Genomic DNA, 21,493 nt, shown 5'->3' with positions numbered 1-21,493 from the left:
GAATATAATGTGAATAAGTGTGAAGTGATCCACATTGGTAGAAAAAAACAAAAAGGCAGAGTATTTCTTAAATGGTGAGAGGTTGGGAAGTGTTGCTATCCAAAGAGACCTGGGTGTCCTTGTTCATGGGTCACTAAAAGCTAGTATGCAGGTGCAGCAAGCAATTAAAAGACAAATTGTATGCTGGTCTTCATTGCAAGGGGATTTGAGTACAGGGGTAAAGATGTATTGCTGCAGTTGTATAAAGCATTGTTGTGTATAGTTTTGGTCTCCTTATCTAAGGAAGGATATACTTGCTATAGAGGGAGTGCCACGGAGGTTCACCAGGGTTGGTGGGATTGTCTTATGAGGAGAGATGCAGAAACTGGGCCTGTATTCACTAGAGTTTCGAAACTTACAAAATTCTTACAGGGCGTGACAGGGTAGATGTTGATAGGATGTTTCCCCTGGCTGGTGAGTCTAGAACAAGGGGCAGGCCATTGAAGACTGAGATGAGGAGGAATTTCTTTACTCAGAAGGTGGTGAATCGGTGGAATTCTCTACCCCCAGAGGGCTGTGTTGTTTAATTGTTGAACATGCTCAAGACAGAAATCAATAGATTTCTGAATACTAATGACATCAAGGGATATGGGGATAGTGGGGAAAAATGGAGTAGAGGTAGATGATCAGCCATGATCTGTTTGAATGGGAGAGCAGGCTCGAAGGGCTGAATGGCCTACTCCTGCTCCTCTGCCCTGTAATCCTATGATCCTATCAGCATTGGGATGAGTGAAAGAAAGGCACGTGGTCCCACAGGAAGCACTGCGTTAAGAAAGAATAGGTTGGTGTGTATTAAGTTTGGACTCCAATGTATTAAAATGCCGACTTCATGCTTTGCTCTTCGTTGAGGTTAAAGCTGTACAGGAACATGGATACTCATTTGGTGATGAGTATTGGCATGCTGGTGTAGGGTCAAACACGAGAAATATGTTGTCATGTTATAGGCTAGGCAGTGGATTGAGAGAATGTCCATTTATCTGAAATTGGGAGAGATCAGGCTCTAGTGTTAGAAGGAGGCAGTGCTATGCAGAAGCGAGGACTGTAGTGATGAGATGTGCTCAGGTGTTGCTCAGCATGTTGCATTTTGTGTTGTAATGCGGAAACACCAATCACGCAGGCAAGATCAGTGAATCCAAAAGGTAGGCTCTTTTATTGAAGATACTGATCTGCACACACCAATACTGGGAAGGTGCTTTACATTGTTGTTCCTGTGGCTGCTTGCAGCAAGTGCTTTGAGGTCACAAGGGTCTGTGCATCACATCCTGTCTGCTGATGGACACCCATGTCAGATATGTCCCTTAAAGCAATACTGCAGCACATAAAGCAATATCCCCCTCTTTTCTAAATTAAAAATATGTCATGAAATAATCAGAACTATTTACCATATAGCAAGTGAAAAAAGAATCTACATCTCCTTACTGTTCTGAATTGTTTGTTGATCACACAGGATACAAATGTATATAGTAACTGGAGTCAGTGATGAGTAGCTGTACAGTATTATCAATCAGCTGATTCCAGTGTCAACATTCAGATAGTTTCCAGTATGAATAATTGGAGATTAAAGGCCTCTTTGAAGATTATTTAACTTACGCTCCTTCAGCTGTGAAATTTTAGTCCCGAGTTCAGTGAGTGAGCTTCTTGTCTCCTCAGACATTCTTGTAACTGAAAGAGGAAAACACTTTAGATCATGTGACACAGTTTGTAGAGCAAGATCAATTTTGTTTTTGAACGATGAGCGATTTTTTCCACAGGAGAAATCAAGAAAATGTAATTCTACTGGTTGCTGAGTTGGGAACTCTGAGATTAATTGAAGATGATCACCAGCACAATGAAGGGGGAGGTTAGGAAATCTTTTATGCAAACAGTTGATTTCTAAGCTATTTTAAACTAAAGACTAAAGTGGATTAAAAAAAACTAAAGACCAGTCTGAAATGTAAATAACAAATTAAAATCTAATTAAATAAAACAGAGATGCAGGGCCTGGGCCTGCATGATGTGGGAGCTGGTGGACCCCATTGTGGTTCCTGGTGAACACATCTGTAGCAAGTGTTGGTTGCTCGAGGAACTCCGGCTCAGAGTTGATGATCTGGAGTCTGAGCTTCGGACACTGTGACACATCAGGGAGGGGGAGAGTTACCTGGACGCTGTGTATCAGGAGGCAGTCACACCCCTTACATTAAATACCTTGAATTCGGCCAGTGGTCAGGGACAGGAGGGTGTGACTATGAGTGAGGCAGGTAGAGGGATCCAGGATGTAGTGCTGCAGGAGCCTCAGCCATTGTCCTTGTCCAACAGGTTCGAGATCCTTGCTCCCTGTGTGGACGAGAGCAGGGACTGTAGGCAGGATGAGCAAACTGACCACAGCACTGTGGTACAGGGAGCCAATCAAGTGGGGGGTTAAAAGAGAAATGTAGTCATAATTGGGGATAGTATAGTTAGGGGCATAGGCACTGTTCTCTGTGGCCAGGATCGAGAGTCCTGAAGGCTCTGTTGCCTACCTGGTGCCAGGGTTCGGGGATATCTCATCTGGGCTACAGAGGAACTTGGAGTGGGAGGGGAAAGATCCAGTTATCGTGGTCCACGTCGGTATCAACGATATAGGTAGAACGAGGTTAGAGGTTCTGCTGAGGGAATATAAGCAGCTAGGAGCTAAATTAAAAAGCAGAACCAAAAAGGTAATAATCTCTAGATTACTACCTGAGCCACGAGCAAATTGGCAAAGGGTCAATAAGATTAAAGAGTTAAATGTGTGGCTCAAAGATTGGCGTGGGAGAAATGGGTTCGAATTTGTGGGACGTTGGCACCAGTACTAGGGAAGGAGGGAGCTGTTCTGATGGGACGGGCTCCACTTGAATCATGCTGGGACCAGAGTCCTGGTAAATCGCATAACTAGGGCTGTAGATAGGGCTTTAAACTAAATAGTGAGGGGGGGGTTCAGTTACATGGAAAAACAGGAAGTTAAAGGAGAAGGTAGGAGTGCAGGTTAGTGGTGAGGCTGATTGTTACCAAACTGCAAGAAGTATACTGGTTAAACCAGAAGAGAGAAATAATAAACAGGCGAATAAAGCATCAGTGCTGAGGGACAGGTTAGGGGATATAGCCCAAATAAGAGTTCTATATACAAATGCAAGGAGTGTAAGAAATAAACTAGATGAACTGCAGGCGCAAATTCAAATGGAAAATTGTGATGTGTTGGCCATTGTGGAGACGTGGCTGCAGGATGGTCAGGACTGGGAACTAAATATACCTGGTTATAAAGTTTACAGGAGGGACAGGGAAAATGACAGAGGGGGTGGAGTAACCTTACTGATTAGAAATAATATCACCTCATTGATGAGGGAGGATATAATGAGGGGAAAGCATCCAGTGGAGACCTTGTGGGTAGAACTGAGGAACAAAAATAGATCTAAAACTGTAATAGGTGTTGTGTATAGACCCCCTGGTAGCAGTTCTGAGGTGTTAAATTGTATAAATGTACATATTAATCAAGTGTGTAACAAAGGCAGAGTAGTATTAATGGGGGATTTTAACTTACACATAGATTGGGAGAGGCAGACTAGCACCTGTCAGAAAGGTAGTGAATTTCTGGAATGTGTCCGGGATAGTTTCCTTACAGCAATATGACCTAGATGTAACCAGGGGACAGGCAATATTAGATTTAGTTATGAGTAATGGGCCAAATGTAATTAGTAGCCTAACTGTGCGTGAACATTTATCAAATAGTGATCACAACATGATCGAATTCAAGGTAGTGTTTGAAAGTGAAAAGCACGAATCAACTATTAGAATTTTAGACTTGGGTCAGGCTGACTTTACTGGGATGAGACAGAGACTGTCCACGGTAAACTGGGTAGATCTGTTAATGGGTCAAACGACTGAAGAACAGTGGAGAATATTTAAAGAAACATTTAACGAAATACAGAGCAAATATATACCCCTGAGAGGAAAAAGCTCCACTTCACAGAAAAAACAGCCATGGACAACTAAAGAGATTAGGGATAGCATAAAACAAAAAGAAATGGCTTACAAAAATGCAAAACGCAGCACAGATCCGGCCGAATGGGATCGATACAAAGACCAGCAAAGGGTCACACAGCAGCTTATTAGAGCCACTAAAAGAAATTATGAAAGGAAACTTGCAAGGGACTTCAAAATCAATAAGAAATTTTATAGTTACATAAAGGGAAAACGGATAGTCAAGAGCAATGTAGTCCCACTAAAAGCTGAAAATGGAGATATTGTCACTGATAATGGGGAAATGGCAGACTTGTTGAACAATTACTTTGCCTCAGTATTTACAGTTGAAAAGGAGGATAACTTGCCAGAAGTCCCAAAAAATTAATAGCCAATAGTGGACAGGGACTTAATTCAATTAACGTTAAGTAACAATCAGTAACAAGGAAATTAATGGAACTAAAGAGTGAGAAATCCCCAGGACCTGACTGTTTCCTTCCGAGGGTGTTAAAGGAAGTAAGGGAGCACATTGTAGATGCATTAACTACAGGCTTTCAGAGTTCCCTAGATTCAGGAGTGGTCCCTCTGGATTGGAAAGTTGCACATGTCACTACTCTTTTTAAGAAGGGTGAAAGGGAGAACCAAGGAAATTACAGACCAGTTAACCTGACATCTGCAGTGGGCAAGTTGCTGGAGTCTATAATCAAGGTTAGGGTGACTGAGCACCTGGAAACATTTCAGTTAATCAGGGACAGCCAGCATGGATTCATGACAGAAAGGTCATGCCTGACAAATCTCATTGAATTTTTTGAAGAGGTGACCAAGGTAGTGGACAGGGGAATGTCTATGGATGTTATTTATATGGACTTCCAGAAGGCATTTGATAAAGTCCCACATAAGAGACTGTTAACTAAGGTAGAAGCTCATGGAGTTGAGGGCAAATTATTGACACGATTAGGAAGTTGGTTGAGTGGTAGGCGACAGAGAGTGGGGATAATGGGTAAGTACTCCGATTGGCAGGATGTGACTAGTGGTGTCCCACAGGGATCTGTGTTGGGGCCTCAATTATTCACATTATTCATTAACAACTTGGATGATGGCATAGTCATATATCCAAATTTGCTGATGATACAAAGTTAGACGGCATTGTAGACAGTCTAGATGATAGCATAAAATTGCTAAGAGATATTGACAGACTAGGTGAGTGGGCAAAACTCTGGCAGATGGATTTCAATGCGGGCAAGTGTGAGGTTATCCATTTTGGACCATAAAAGGATAGAGCAGGGTACTTTCTAAATGGGAAGAGGTTAAGTACAGTGGATGTCCAAAGAGACTTGGGGGTTCAGGTGCATAGATCTTTAAAATGCCACGAGCAAGTGCAAAAAATAATCAAAAAGGCTAATGGAATGCTAGCCTTTATATCCAGAGGATTGGAGTATAAAGACACAGAGGTTATGCTGCAGCTGTACAAAACCCTGGTTAGACCCCACTTGGAGTACTGTGAGCAGTTCTGGGCACCACACCTTAGGAAGGATATATTGGCCTTGGAGGGAGTGCAATGTAGGTTTACAAGAATGATACCTGGACTACAGGGGTTAAGTTACGAGGAGAGATTACACAAATTAGGCCTGTTTTTGGTAGAATTAAGAAGGTTAAGGGAGTCTTCAAGATATTAACCGGAAAAGACAGGCTAGATAAAGATAAACTATTTCCACTGGTTGGAGATTCTAAAACTAGGGGGCAGAGTCTAAAAATTAGGACCAGACTGTTCAGGAGAGATGTTAGGAAGCATGTCTTCATGCAAAGGGTGGTCGAGTTTGAACTCTCTCCCACAAACAGCAGTTGAAGCTAGAACAGTTGTTAATTTTTAATCTGAGATAGATAGACTTTTATTAAGCAAAGATGTTAAGGGATATGGACCAAAGGCAGGTATATGGAGTTAGGCCGCGGATCAGCCATGATCTCATTGAATGGTGGGACAGGCTCGGGGGGCTGAATGGCCTCCCCCTGTTCCTATCTTCCTATGTTCCTATAATCTGATTTCAAAAGTATTGCATGGGCATTTGAGGGAAGTAAACTTACAGGCCTAAGGTGATAGTCTGGGGGAATGGGAGTGATTGGATTGCTCTACAGAGAGCTAGCATGAATTAGATGGGCGGAATGGCTTCCTTCTGTGCCATAATGACTTTATGACTCTGTGATGGACAGCTGCCCTCCGAAAGCAAAAACAAGAGAAAAACGAGACTAAAACCAAAACCTGCAAAGAAGAAGGAAAAAAAATGGGGCAGAGGTTACAGTCTGAAATTGTTGAACATATTATTGAGTCCAGAAGGCTGTAAAGTGCCTAATCAAAAGATAAGGTGCTGTTGCTTAAGCTTACACTCAGATTCATTGGAACACTGCTGGAGGCCAAGGACAGAGAGGTTAGTGTGAGAGCAAGGTGGAGAACTAAAATGACAGGTGACTAGAAACTCGGGATCACACTTGAAAAGTGGTTATCCAGTCTGCCTTTGGTCTCCCCAGTGTAGAGCAGACTGCATAGTGAGCAGCGAAAGCAGTACAAATAGTCATTTGGTAGTACAGAACTTGAGTATTGCTAAAAACAGAGACATTTTGTCAAAGCTTTTCGTCTTGCACTCATCAGGACAATTCACAAGAATACAAATGTAAGAGAAAGCAACAAATTTATACTGTATGAGAAGAATGAAGAAAATCAGCTTCAACAAAATGTCCCGATTTTCAGAAAGCAGTACATGTAAGTCGCTAGTTCACCTGGAAGGAATGTTTGGAGTCTTGGATGGTGAGAAGAGAGGAGGTAAAGGGACAGGTGTTGCATCTCTTGCGCTTGCATGGAAAGATCCATGGGAAGGGGTTTTGGGGGTGATTGAGGAGTGGACCACGGTGTCACATATGTAATGATCTCTTCGGAATGCTGACAGGGGAGGGGAGCGGAAGATGTGTTTGGTGGGGGCATCACGCTGGAGGTGGCGGAAATGACAGATGTTGATCCTTAGATTACGGAGGCTGGTGAGGTGGAAGGTGAAGATGAGGGGAACCCCATCATGGTTCTAGAAGGAAGGGGAAGGGGTGAGACCAGAAACACAGGAAATGAGATGGACAGGGTCTAAGTCCCTGTCAACCACAGTGGGGGGAAATACTTGGTTGAGGAAAAAGGAAGACATATCAGAAATCTTGGTATGGAAGGTTGCATCATCAGAACACATGCGACAGATGGAGAAACTGGGCGAATGGAATGGAGTCCTTACGGAAGTGGGGTGTCAGGAAGTGTAGTTGAGGTAGCTGTGGGAGTCAGTGGGCTTACAGTGAATATTCATTGATAGCCTATGCCCAGAAATGGAGACAAGGAGGTCAAGGAAGGGAAGGGTCGGTGATGGACCATGTGAAGTGGGAGAATGATGGAAGCAAAGATGAAATTTTCCAGTTCAGGGTGAGAGCAGAAAGCTGCACCAATACAGTCATCAATGTACCAGAAAAAGAGGTGAGAGAGGGTGCTGAGTAGGACTGGAACAAGGAATGTTCCACATATCCAACTGGTGTTCGGGAAATTGAGGGGATTGAAGGCCGATAAATCCCCAGGGCCTGATGGTATGCATCCCAGAGTACTTAAGGAAGTGGCCCGAGAAATAGTGGATGCCTTGGTGGTCATCTTCCAAGATTCTATAGACTCTGGAACAGTTCCTACAGATTGGCACAGTGGCGCAGTGGTTAGCACCGCAGCCTCACAGCTCCAGGGACCCGGGTTCAATTCTGGGTACTGTCTGTGTGGAGTTTGCAAGTTCTCCCTGTGACTGCTTGGGTTTTCCCCGGGTGCTCTGGTTTCCTCCCACCACCAAAGACTTGCAGGTGATAGGTAAATTGGCAATTTTAAATTGCCCCTAGTGTAGGTAGGGAATATGGGATTACTGTAGGGTTAGTATAATGGGTGGTTCTTGGTCAGCACAGACTTGGTGGGCCGAAGGGCCTGTTTCAGTGCTGTATCTCTAAAATAAAACGATTGGAGGGTAGCTAATGTAACCCCACAATTTAAGAAAGGAAGGTAGAGAGCAAACAGGGAATTATAGACCAGTCAGCCTGACGTCAATAGTGGGGAAAATTCTAGAGTCCATTATCAAAGATTTTATAGCAGAGCACTTGGAGAACAGCGGTAGAATCGGACAGTCAGCATGGATTTATGAAAGGGAAATCATGCTTGACAAATCTACTAGAATTCTTTGAAGATGTAACTAGTAGAGTTGATGAGGGGGAGCCAGTAGATATGGTTTATTTGGACTTCCAGAAGGCTTTCAACAAAGTCCCACATAAGAGATTGGCATGTAAAATTAAAGCGCATGGGATTGGGGGTAATGTATTGCGATGGATAGAAAATTAGTTGGCGGACAGGAAACAAAGAGTAGGGATAAATGGGTCTTTTTCCGAATGGCAGGCAGTGACTAGTGGGGTACTGCAGGGATCGGTGCGAGGACCCCAGCTATTCACAATATATATTAATGATTTATATGACGGAACTAAATGTAGTATCTCCAAATTTGCAGATGACACAAAACTGGGTGGGAGGGTGAGTTGTGAGGAGGATGCAGAGAGGCTTCAGGGTGATTTGGGCGAGTTGAGTGAGTGGGAAAATGCATGGCAGATGCAGTATAATGTAAATAAATGTTGGATTATCCACTTTGGTAGCAAAAACAGGAAGGCAGATTATTATCTGAATGGCTATCAACTGAGAGGGGGAATATGCAACGAGACCTGTGTGTTCTCGTACACCAGTCGCTGAAGGTAAGCATACAGGTGAAACAGGCGGTAAAAAAGGCAAATGGTATGTTGGCCTTCATAGCGAGAAGATTTGAGTACAGAAGCAGGGATGTCTTGCTGCAATTATACAGGGCCTTGGTGAGGCCACACCTGGAATATTGTGTGCAGTTTTGGTCTCCTTTATTTGAGGAAGGACGTTCTTGCTATAGAGGGAGTGCAGCGAAGGTTTACCAGACTGATTCCTGGGATGGCGGGACTGACATATGAGGAGAGATTGAGTCGGTTAGGATTACATTTGCTGGAGTTCAGAAGAGTGAGGGGAGATCTCATAGAAACCTATAAAATTCTAACAGGACTTGACAGGGTAGATGTAGGAAGGATGTTCCCGATGGCGAGGGAGTCCATAACCAGGGGTCATAGTCTAAGGATACGGGGTAAACCTTTCAGGGCTGAGATGAGGAGAAATTTCTTCACCCAGAGAGTGGTGAGCCTGTGGAATTCGTTACCACAGAAAGCAGTTGAGGCCAAAACATTGAATGTTTTCAAAAAGGAGTTAGATATAGCTCTTGGGTATAAAGGGATCCAAGGATATGGGGTGAAAGCGGGAACAGGTTACTGAGTTGGATGATCAGCCATGATCATAATGAATGGCGGAGCAGGCTCGAAGGGCCGAATTACCTACTGCTGACCTATTTTCTATGTTTCTATGTAACACACCATTTACTTTCCTAATCGCTTCTTGTACATGAATGTTAACTTTCTGTGATTCATGTATAAGGACACCTAGGTCCCTCTAAATGCAAACATTTCCCAGTCTCTCACCATTCAAAAAATATTCTGCAGTTTTATTTTTCACAAGTCACCACATTGTATTCCATCTGCCATATTCTTGCCAACTCACCCAACCTGTCTATATCCCTGGGCAGCCTCCTTGAGTCCTCCTCACCACTTAATTTCCCACCTAACTTTTTATCATCAGCAAACTTGGATACATTACATTCAGTCCCCTCATCTAAGTCATTAATATAGACTGCAATTAGCTGAGGCCCATTCACTGATCCATGTGGGACCCCACTAATTACAACCTGGCCACCCGAAAATGTCTCATTTATTCCTATTCTCTGTTTCTTGTTTATTAACCAATCCTCAATCCATGCTAATATATTAACCCCATCCCATGAGTCCGAATCTGTCTAATAACTTCTTGTGTGGCACCTTATCAAATGCTTTTGAAAATCCAAATACACTACATCCACTGGTTCCCCCTTATCCTTCTCAGTAGTTGCATCCTCAAAAAAAACCTAACAGATTTGCCAAACATAATTTCCCTTACATAAATAAAAACAGAAATGCAGGAAATACTCAGCAGGTTTGGCAGTATCTATGGAGAGAGAAGCAGAGTTAACGTTTCAGGTCAGTGACCCTTCATCAGAACTTCTGAAAATCCGTTTCCGATATAGTACTTACTGCAGCATCATCAGCATATTGGATATCAATGACTGAAGTTGGGGTGGTCTTAGTTTTTGATTGGAGTCGTCTGAGATTAAATAGTTTACCGTCCATTTGATAAATAAGCTGCACTCCAGCAGGGAGCTCGTCTCTAGTCAGACGGAGCATGGCAGCTAGGAAGATTGGAAAGAGAGTTGGGGGCGATGACACAACCTTATTTAACTCCTATCATCACCACAAAGGGGTCTGTAATGGATCCATTGCTGAGGATCACCGCTTGCATATCATCATGAAGCAGACCTACAACACAGAACTACATACATGCTAACCCGTGGAAGCAGCATGCTATAGACAGAGCTAACAGACCCCACAACCAACGGATCAGATCAAAACCCTGAAATCCTGCCATATCCAGACATCAATGGTGGACAATTAAACAATTAATGTGAGGAAGAAACTCCATGAATATCCCTATCTTCAGCAATAGTGCAACTCAGCGTATGAGTGCAAAATACAAAGCTGAAGGGTTCCCAACCATCTTCAACCAAAAGTGCCAAGTGGATAATCCTTCTCGGCTTCCTCCCAATGTCACCACCATGACAGATCTTAATTATGTTTAATCATATGCAGGTGGAGGACATTAATTAGGGTCTTGGGTGTATCTAAGGAGACACTTACTGAAACTGGGTGAAAATTTGAGTGAGGAGCAGCATGTTTGTAATTTTTTAACTTTGTAAAATAAATGCAAGTGTGTGTGTGTGTGAGAGAGAGTTGGAGTGTAGTTTATTATTTTTACTTAGATTTGGTTTGATTTTAAGTACAATAAACAAACCTCTTTCTTGTTTAAACTCAGGAGAACCTGTCCGATTGGTTCTTTTATGATCATAGCACCTAAAAGGGTTAAACACTCATTGAATGGTAAGCTCATCCATTGTTTAAACTAAATAAACCATGTTGTGGTCAAACAAGGAGAGGGACAAGAGGGGAGCCGTTTGATCCCCTCCTCACCTGATCGTAACACCATCCAGGACAAAAGTACAAAGCAGTCCACATGGGCATCGTCTCATCCACTGGACAAAAAAATCAGACCATCTCCCAGTAGTGCTTCATAGCTGTGGAGGCTGAGGGGGTGATGCCATACAGTGAAGGGTGACAGCACGTAGTGGGGGATTGCCTCATGGCAGTCACATGGCGGGTGATCTCACACAGCAAGGGTGTTTAAAATGTCCAACATTTCCACCAAGATTTTAGCTTCAATCGTAAAACAAACCCAGAGCAAAAACAGAATTTTTATTTCAGCGACTTTCACCCAAACAGGACCATTGTCCTTTGTTGTATCTTCCACAGGGGGAGCTCGAACCCTCCAGACTCCAAAGGAGAACAAGACGATCTCAGAATGGGTGTCTAGAGAATGGCCAGACGATTTGAAAAATGAGAGAACTCTCTAGATTGGAGACTCAATGATCTGTCAGATTGGGATTTCATACTCACCATTACTCTTCAACTGGGAAAGTTCCATCTTGAAATCAGCGTCCAACGTCTTCATTCCACTGAAAATCTGTAAAACTGAAATGGAAGCAAGGATTTGATTCTCACACATTAACATGGACTAGATTACCCACTCCTGTCCGTCATGGAGAAAATCACATGGTGACACTAACCTTTGTGTTCCCACCCCAAGCTCCATTTCTTCTCCCAACTCCTCTAAGGGTAGCAGGGTCATTTGTGACTCCAGGGGATGGTCGTCCCTATCCTTTTGAAAGTTGCACCAGGCCCATGTAAGAGTCACGTGCTCAGGGTTATCAGCCTTGGCCAACAGCAGAACCAGCGAGTCGGTGATGATGGCACGAGAGCTAGAACCTCGAGGGACAGCGGTTGCTTACAAGTGGAGGATCCTTTGAGAAGAAGACTTTTGTTTCCTTTAAAGTACACGTGAGGAAAGCAATGGGAAACTACCTCATCTAGTTTTACACGAGTCATATTGCTCATTTTTCATGGAAGTTAAAAAATGGGAGGCTCTTAGAGGCAACTCAAGAGGAAAACCCAGGACTGCTGAGCCATGGAGAAAAGAGCAGAGGACTTGACCTTAGTCAGGTCACTACTACGACTCCTTTGCTGTGAGCCACCTGTACACACCCACCTGGCCAACTGCGCCATTTCCCAACTTCCACTGTAGAAGTATGGATAGAAAATTAGTTGCTGTGCTGGAAACAAAGGGTTTGGTTTAATAGGTGTCAGTCAGATTGGAGAAGGGTTGGAAGTGGTGACCCAGGGACCAGAGCTGGGTTGAATTTTGTTCCTGGAGAGAACAATCCCAGATTAACTGAAGACTGAAAAGTAGTGATTTAGCAAAGAGTGAAGTAGAATGTAAAAGATATCAGGTGGACATAAAGAGGTCAGTGAAATGGGAAGACAGGAGGCAGATGCAATGTGGAGAAGTGTGAGATGAGAGCTGAGGGAGAGAAACCAGGAAATTATAAACTTATTAATCTAACATCTGTTGTGGGGAATTTATTGGAATTTATAATTAAGGACAAAGTGAGAGCAATTAGAGAAATGTGAGTGGGCCAACGTTGATTTGTAAAGTGATGTCTTGTCTAACAAAACAAATTGAATTTTGTGTGCAGTAACTAAAGTAGTAGACAGGAGAATGTCTGAGGATGTAGTTTATATGGATATCCAGAAGGTATTTGATAAGGCTCCACATAAGAGACAGTTAGCTAGAGTTAAAGCTCATGAAGTGAAGGCAAGTTATTGAACTGGTTAGGAGATTGGTTACATACATACATACAGATGGACTAGGAGCAGGAGTTGGCTATTCAGCCCCTCGAGCCTGTTCCGCCATTCTGTAAGATCATGACTGATTAGTTTGTGGACTCAACTCCATTTGCCTGCCTACCTCCCCCAGTAACTTGTTTGTCAAGAATCTGTCTAACCTCTGCCTTAAAAGCATTCAATGACCCTGCCTCCACCACTCTCGGGGGAAGAGAGTTCCACCAACCTCTGACAAAAAAAATTGCCCTCATCCCTGTCTTACATGGGAGAGCTCTTATTTTTAAACTGTGGCCCCTAGCTTTAGTCTCTCCCACAAAAGGAAATATCCTTTCAACGTCCACTCTGTCAAGTCCCCTCAGGATCTTATATGTTTCAATAAGATTGCCTCTCATCCATCTTAACTCCAATGAATACAGACCCAACCTGTCCAACCTTTCCTTATAAGATAACCCTCTCATCCCAGGAATCAGTCGAGTGAACCTTCTCTGAACTGCTTCCAATGCAATTATGTCCTTTCTTAAGTAAGGAGACCAAAACTGTACACAATACTCTAGATGTGGTCTCACCAATGCCCTGTACAACTGTAGAAAACATCTACTTTTATTTTCCATTCCCCTTGCAATAAACAACAGCATTGCATTTGCCTCCTTAATCACTTGCTGTACCTGCATACTAACTTATTGTGTTTCGTGCACGAGGACACCCAGATCCCTCGGCATCTCAGAGTTCTGCAATCTCTCTCCGTTTAAATAATATGTTGCTTTTCTATTTTTCCAGCCAAAGTGGACAAGTTCACATTTTCCCACATTATACTCCATCTGCCAAATCTTTGACCACTCACTTAAACTATCTATATCCCTTTGCAGACTCCTTATGTCCTCTGCACAACTTACTCTCCGACTTATCTTTGTGTCATCAGCAAATTTAGCAACCATACATTCTGTCCCTTCATCCAAGACATTGATATAGATTGTAAATGGTTGAGGCCTACTGCATATGTGATGCAGTTTGGGATGGTAATGGTGAGGAATGGGACTATGCATGCAATAGGAAGACAGTGAAGGGTTGTAAATGAAACACAATTCCTTGATGGTCAATAACATCTTCAGATGTATAATGAGAGACAGGAGAAAAATAAGAAATAATAAACTCAGACAAGGCAATGATTAGGCCATAGTTGAAGATCTGTTTACTATTTGAACATCCCATTAATGATAGGACATTAAAGCATAGAGAGCGTTCGGTTTAGATTCACTAGGATGATGTTAGAGATAGGAAGCTATAATTATGAGGAGAGGCTTGAAATATAGGGACTATTTCCACTAGAGCAGAGAAGACAAAGAGGACATTGAATAGAGATCTTTAAAATTATGAAGAGTATAACTTGAATAGAGAAGGAACTTCAGGGAATTTCCTCATGCTGGGGAGTCAGTGATAAGGTATCATCAATTTAAAATTGCCACTAAGAGTGTGAGGAGAGAGGGTAGAAGGAGGGTAGGATAGAGTGAGGAGGAAGTAAAACAAAAGGTTAGGAGAGAGGACAGGAGAGAGTAAGGAGAGAGGACAAAGGGGGAGTACAAGAGAGTGAAGAGTAACCGAAGAGGTAGGAAAGAATGAGGAGAGCGGATAAAGGGAGGGTAGGAGAGAGAGAGGAGTGAGCGAAGAGAAAGGGTAGGAGGGAGGGTGGGAGAGGTTTCTTGATGCAGGGAATGATTTGACACAGGGAATAGTTCAGGCAGAGGCCACTATATCACTTTTTCTCCAAAAGATGCTCATTTAAAGCAGAGTGAGATACAGGGCGAAAGAGGAGAGGAGTGATACTCATTTAAAGCAGAGTGAGATACAGGGCGAAAGAGGAGAGGAGTGATACTCATTTAAAGCAGAGTGATATACAAGGCGATAGAGGAGAGGAGTGATACTTATTTAAAGCAGAGTGATATACAGGGCAATGGAGGAGAGGAGTGATACTTATTTAAAGCAGAGTGATATACAGGGCGATAGAGGAGAGGAGTGATACTTATTTAAACCAGAGTGATATACAGGGCTATAGAGGAGAGGAGTGATACTTATTTAAAGCAGAGTGATATACAGGGCGATAGAGGAGAGGAGTGATACTTATTTAAAGCAGAGTGATATACAGGGCAATGGAGGAGAGGAGTGATACTTATTTAAAGCAGAGTGATATACAGGGCGATAGAGGAGAGGAGTGATACTTATTTAAAGCAGAGTGATATACAGGGCTATAGAGGAGAGGAGTGATACTTATTTAAAGCAGAGTGATATACAGGGCGATAGAGGAGAGGAGTGATACTTATTTAAAGCAGAGTGATATACAGGGCAATGGAGGAGAGGAGTGATACTTTTTTAAAGCAGAGTGATATACAGGGCTATAGAGGAGAGGAGTGATACTTTTTTAAAGCAGAGTGATATACACGGCTATAGAGGAGAGGAGTGATACTCATTTAAAGCAGAGTGATATACAGGGCAATGGAGGAGAGGAGTGATACTTATTTAAAGCAGAGTGATATACAGGGCTATAGAGGAGAGGAGTGATACTTATTTAAAGCAGAGTGATATACAGGGCAATGGAGGAGAGGAGTGATACTTTTTTAAAGCAGAGTGATATACAGGGCAATAGAGGAGAGGAGTGATACTCATTTAAAGCAGAGTGATATACAGGGCGAGAGAGGAGAGGAGTGATACTCATTTAAAGCAGAGTGATATACAGGGCGATAGAGGAGAGGAGTGATACTTATTTAAAGCAGAGTGATATACAGGGCGACAGAGGAGAGGAGTGATACTCATTTAAAGCAGAGTGATATACAGGGCGAGAGAGGAGAGGAGTGATACTCATTTGGAGAGGAGTGATACTCATTTAAAGCAGAGTGATATACAGGGCTAAAAAGGAGAGGAGTGATACTTATTTGAAGCAGAGTGATATACGGGGCGATAGAGGAGAGGAGTGATACTTATTTAAAGCAGAGTGATATACAGGGCGATAGAGGGGAGGAGTGATACTCATTTAAAGTAGAGTGATATACAGGGCGATAGAGGAGAGGAGTGATACTCATTTAAAGCAGAGTGATATACAGGGCGATAGAGGGGAGGAGTGATACTCATTTAAATCAGAGTGATATACAGGGCGATAGAGGGGAGGAGTGATACTCATTTAAAGCAGAGTGATATACAGGGCTATAGAGGAGAGGAGTGATACTTATTTAAAGCAGAGTGTATACAGGGCGATAGAGGAGAGGAGTGATACTCATTTAAAGCAGAGTGATATACAGGGCGATAGAGGAGAGGAGTGATACTCATTTAAAGCAGAGTGATATACAGGGCGATAGAGGAGAGGAGTGATACTTATTTCAAGCAGAGTGATATACAGGGCGATAGAGGAGAGGAGTGATACTTATTTCAAGCAGAGTGATATACAAGGCGATAGAGGAGAGGAGTGATACTCATTTAAAGCAGAGTGATATGCAGGGTGATAGAGGAGAGGAGTGATACTCATTTCAAGCAGAGTGATATACAAGGCGATAGAGGAGAGGAGTGATACTCATTTAAAGCAGAGTGATATACAGGGCGATAGAGGAGAGGAGTGATACTCATTTAAAGCAGAGTGATATACAATGCGATGGAGGAGAGGAGTGATACTTATTTAAAGCAGAGTGATATGCAGGGCGATAGAGGAGAGGAGTGATACTCATTTAAAGCAGAGTGATATACAGGGCGATAGAGGAGAGGAGTGATACTTATTTAAATCAGAGTGATATACAGGGCGATAGAGGAGAGGAGTGATACTCTTTTGAAGCAGAGTGATATACAGGGCGATAGAGGAGGGAAGTGACTGTGTTCTGGCAAAGAGCCAACAAGAGCTGACTGACGTCCTCTCATTCTGCAATGACGTTTCAGTGAATTATGTATTTGAACCCAGTGTCTCCTTTCATTAGACCCTTTGATCTTTCCATGACTGTGCATTCCCATTCCTTGATTTTCCTCTGAAAATCCTCTTCCTCACATTTATTTGCATTGAGTCCCATTTGCCTTATCCACACGGTTCTGGATTATAAGGGAAGCTCTGTTTGAATACAGAATTCTCACATTTATCCTTTTCTGTTAATGTTCACCTAGAAAAATATGTCAACACTTCCAGTGGTTCAGAACAAGACACGAGGGCTGGGATTTTATAATGTAGACGGGGGTCACAATGTGCGGATAAAGTGATGCCGAGAACCCCGCATTGCCTCTTCTGCAGATGGCCCACCAAATCTAGTATCAATCAAGCACTTAAGTGGACAGCGGAGGGCCTTCCACAGGATCAGGGACCCCGCCATGGAAGTCCCGCTCTTGGAGAGCTGCTGGCCAATCAGAGGCCAGCAGCTCTCCCACTAAGCAGCGCCACCGCACAGGTGGTGGCTGCTGCCGGTGGAGCAACTATTCGAGGCCCAGGAGCATCGCTGGACCCAGGTCACAGGTAGGTCAAGGCAGGAGGAGTTGTGCGGGGTGGGGGTCATGGGGGAGGGGTGTGTAGGGGGGTCGACAGCAAGGACAGAGGGGTGGCTCTCAGCGGGCCCCCTCTTCCCGATGCTGTGTCCCTCATTCAGGAACTAAATGCCTTTTAAGGGGGGATTCCCCCCCAACCCCAACCCCAGAGCCAGAGATCAACCTGCACTGTTTTCTGCCCTGTGCTTCCTATGTGGCGACAGGTCTAATTGCAGCGATGGTGGGATGAGGCCCTTAATTGGGCATTAATTGCCTAGTTAAGGGCCTCTATTGACAGTGGGGCAGGAAGGCCATTCACAGGCCCAGCTGCCCCAGACTTAATTTTGGCGGAGGAGGGAATGTGGCCCCATGCGATTTTATGCTCTTCCCACCTTCAAACCCACTGCAGGGGAGAGCATAAAATTCTCCCTCGATGTCACGGCACCCTGCACTCCACTCAGCCTGATCGGCACCATGATGGAGGATGCAGCTATTGTGTCTGGAGAGGAGAACTGTCGTGAGGAGGGACAAGCGGTTTACGTGTGGTCGCATGGCTGCCATCAATGGCTCACTCTACCTTCTCAAAATCAGCAAAGGTTGGGCTATCAGATTGCGACAGGGCATGGTATTGGGTAATACTGTAAAAGAAACACTATTCTGCTCCCACTACTGCCCAAGGAATTGGAGGAACAAAAATCACCCCCTCCAAGTGTCAGCCAAATTCCCTGTTAGATTGGTGAGTTTATCCTCATGATATGGGATTGCTTAGTGACCAGCTCCATAAACTCAGTCAGGATCACTTTAAGTGTTATTGTTCCTCAGTCGCCAGTACTGAATTAATATTACCTACATTATTAATACATGTTAATTTATGCCCCTCTCTGAATTTTCTTTGTTAACTATCACCGCAAAATTCACAACAATAAGTTCCATAGTTTAAAATGTCTCAAAACTTACATAGTATAACTGCAGTGCTGAGCATCACTACAGACAGCAGAATGGAGAGAGCCAGGATAATGTAAATGACCAGAGGTGACCATTTTCCATGGACAGGCTCTGCTGATTGGACTCCAGGTTCTGTAAAGTGTAAGAGAAAGTCATCAATGAAAGGATTAGAGGAAAGCGTCTTGTGAAAAAGACTGCAAACCCTTTCTCATTCGGTCCTGGAGAAGAGGCAGAGGAGCCGAGTGTTGTTGTCAGCACTGGACTATTTTAAACTTTGCACAGTTGGGCCAAACAAAGACACATTTCCTCAATTCAAGAGTATTCATTAACAGCAGGTTGAAGATATAAACTGAGCAGGAAATTGAAATGACTGCAAGTTATGCACAGTTACAAACAACGGACACAAAATATCATTTACTCCGGTAATCTGCAAAGTACAAAAATAAAAATCTCAGTCCTCATTATTTCTTCAATATTTCACCAGCCCTTATCCAGCATTTTTACTTCAAACTGTTCCTCACTGACTTCAGCGTGAGTCAGTAATGCTGGTCATGGCATTTTCCTGACTCCAATGCTTTATTTCACTACTTGTTAACATCACCATTGGTTAAAGGGATGGTCACAAAGGTTTCAGCTCTAAAATCCATCAGTTCTTCTGAAGAAGTGGAATCTCCTGACAACGAGAAATGACCTTTACACTGTCGATAATTGATCTGAAGCTCTTAAAGAATTCCTAGTAAATTAACTCAAATTGAACAGCCTGCACAGTATGATCAGATCACAGATGTGTACCTGGCTTCAGCTCTTCCTGTTTTCTTCTCTCTCCTTTGAATCGACCAGGATGCAAGTCATCAATATTTTCATAATCGTTTAGCTCCATGTTATCAGCTGGAGGAAATTTTTGACTGTGAAGAGCATGTGAGAGGTGCTTAGAGAAACAGTTCCTCTTCCTGCACTTTCAGTGCTTCTCACAACAACCACAACTATAAATTATGTTTGCTGGATGCCAAGATAATCTAGCACTTCTGTTTTTTGCAGATGAGTTGAAATGGCAATGCCCTGAACTTGAGGGGTCTGTCAGGCACTCCCGCCTAAACATGCTCTCAGACTGGCAGGGGTTTGATATCGATCTCTCAGTGTTTGTAGATATTCGCTGTCGGTCGGAGCCCATGAGTGAAAGTGGTCTTCAGTATCTGGGCTGCTATTGAGGACAATAAGTGTGCCATTAAAGAGAATGATTTCAAGTGATGTTAGGTTCCTGTCACGAAAACGAGCTTTATGTGAAATGATGATTTTTTAATCCAATGTCTGGAAACCCGAATTGAAATAAAAAAAAGAGACTAAAGGCGCACTGCCCTATTGGGCACCACATCATGGAGCTGCTGCGATTTCAAACACAGGGACTCATTTGCCACAGCGCCCACCCCCACCCCCCTCCCCCCCATGATGACGGGGAAGGGGCAGGCGAGCCATCGTAGGCAATGGAGTCCGGCGCCAATGCGCAGTCACCGGTGCCATTTTTAAGAGGCTTACAGCCCTTACTGGACATTTAAAAATTAAAGGGTCAGGTAAGTTACGTTGCAACAAAACAGAATTACACGATCTTTGAATGCATTTTCCCACCCCATCTCCCAATGGCATTTCCGGCCATTTGTGCCTTTCCTCCCCTCAGAAGGCGAATAGAGAGAATTTTCCCTTTCCCGCCTCCAAAGTTCAGTAACTTTGACCTTTACCCCTTCCCATCGGCACCCCGACCAATAGAACATGGAACATTACAGCGCAGTACAGGCCCTTCGGCCCTCGATGTTGTGCCGACCTGTGAAACCATCTGACCTACACTATTCCATTTTCATTCATATGTCTATCCAATGACCACTTAAATGCCCTTAAAGTTGGCGAGTCTACTACTGTTGCAGGCAGGGCGTTCCACGCCCCTACTACTCTCTGAGTAAAGAAACTACCTCTGACATCAGTCCTATATCTATCACCCCTCAGCTTAAAGCTATGTCCCCTCGTGTTTGCCATCACCATCCGAGGACAAAGACTCTCACTATCCACCCTATCGAAACCTCTGATTATCTTATATGTCTCTATTAAGTCACCTCTCCTCCTCCTTCTCTCCAATGAAAACAACCTCAAGTCCCTCAGCCTTTCCTCGTAAGACCTTCCCTCCATACCAGGCAACATCCTAGTAAATCTCCTCTGCACCCTTTCCAAAGCTTCCACATCCTTCCTACAATGCGGTGACCAGAACTGCACGCAATACTCCAGGTGCGGCCGCACCAGAGTTTTGTACAGCTGCAGCATGACCTCGTGGCTCCGAAACTCGATCCCCCTACTAATAAAAGCTAACACACCATATGCCTTCTTAACAGCCCTATTAACCTGGGTGGCAACTTTCAGGGATTTATGTACCTGGACACCAAGATCTCTCTGCTCATCTACACTACCAAGAATCTTCCCATTAGCCCAGTACTCTGCATTCCTGTTACTCCTTCCAAAGTGAATCACCTCACACTTTTCCACATTAAACTCCATTTGCCATCTCTCAGCCCAGCTTTGCAGCCTACCTATGTCCCTCTGTAACCTACAACATCCTTCGGCACTATCCACAACTCCACCGACCTTCGTGTCATCCGCAAATTTACTAACCCACCCTTCTACACCCTCATCCAGGTCATTTAGAAAAATGACAAACAGCAGTGGCCCCAAAACAGATCCTTGCGGTACACCGCTAGTAACTAAGCTCCAGGATGAACATTTGCCATCAACCACCACCCTCTGTCTTCTTTCAGCTCGCCAATTTCTGATCCAAAGCACTAAATCACCTTCAATCCCATACTTCCGTATTTTCTGCAATAGCCGACCGTGGGGAACCTTATCAAACGCCTTACTGAAATCCATATACACCACATCCACGGCTTTACCCTCATCCACCTGTTTGGTCACCTTCTCAAAAAACTCAATAAGGTTTGTGAGGCACGGCCTACCCTTCACAAAACCGTGCTGACTATCGCTAATGAACTTATTCTTTTCAAGATGATTATAAATCTTATCTCTTATAACCTTTTCCAACATTTTA

General features: G+C 43.6%; 1 protein-coding gene across 1 annotated transcript in view; it reads right to left on the bottom strand.

The window, feature by feature from the left end:
- Positions 1–19,350, bottom strand: part of LOC137355539 (hepatic lectin-like) — a 29,675-nt gene extending 10,325 nt beyond the window's left edge. The window contains exons 1-4 of the mRNA XM_068020783.1: positions 19,204–19,350; positions 18,424–18,543; positions 11,701–11,775; positions 1,630–1,701 (exon numbers count right to left, since the gene is read on the bottom strand). Of these exons, the coding sequence (XP_067876884.1) occupies positions 1,630–1,701; positions 11,701–11,775; positions 18,424–18,543; positions 19,204–19,291 (355 nt within the window). The 5' untranslated portion in view covers positions 19,292–19,350. The remainder of the gene's footprint in view (positions 1–1,629; positions 1,702–11,700; positions 11,776–18,423; positions 18,544–19,203) is intronic.
- Between the last annotated feature and the right edge of the window lie 2,143 nt (positions 19,351–21,493).

Source organism: Heterodontus francisci, chromosome 43, assembly GCF_036365525.1.
Source record: "Heterodontus francisci isolate sHetFra1 chromosome 43, sHetFra1.hap1, whole genome shotgun sequence".
In the NCBI taxonomy this organism is placed as follows: Eukaryota; Metazoa; Chordata; class Chondrichthyes; order Heterodontiformes; family Heterodontidae; genus Heterodontus; species Heterodontus francisci.
The sequence above is the reverse complement of the archived record's forward strand: the minus strand, read 5'-3'. Positions and strand labels throughout refer to the sequence as shown.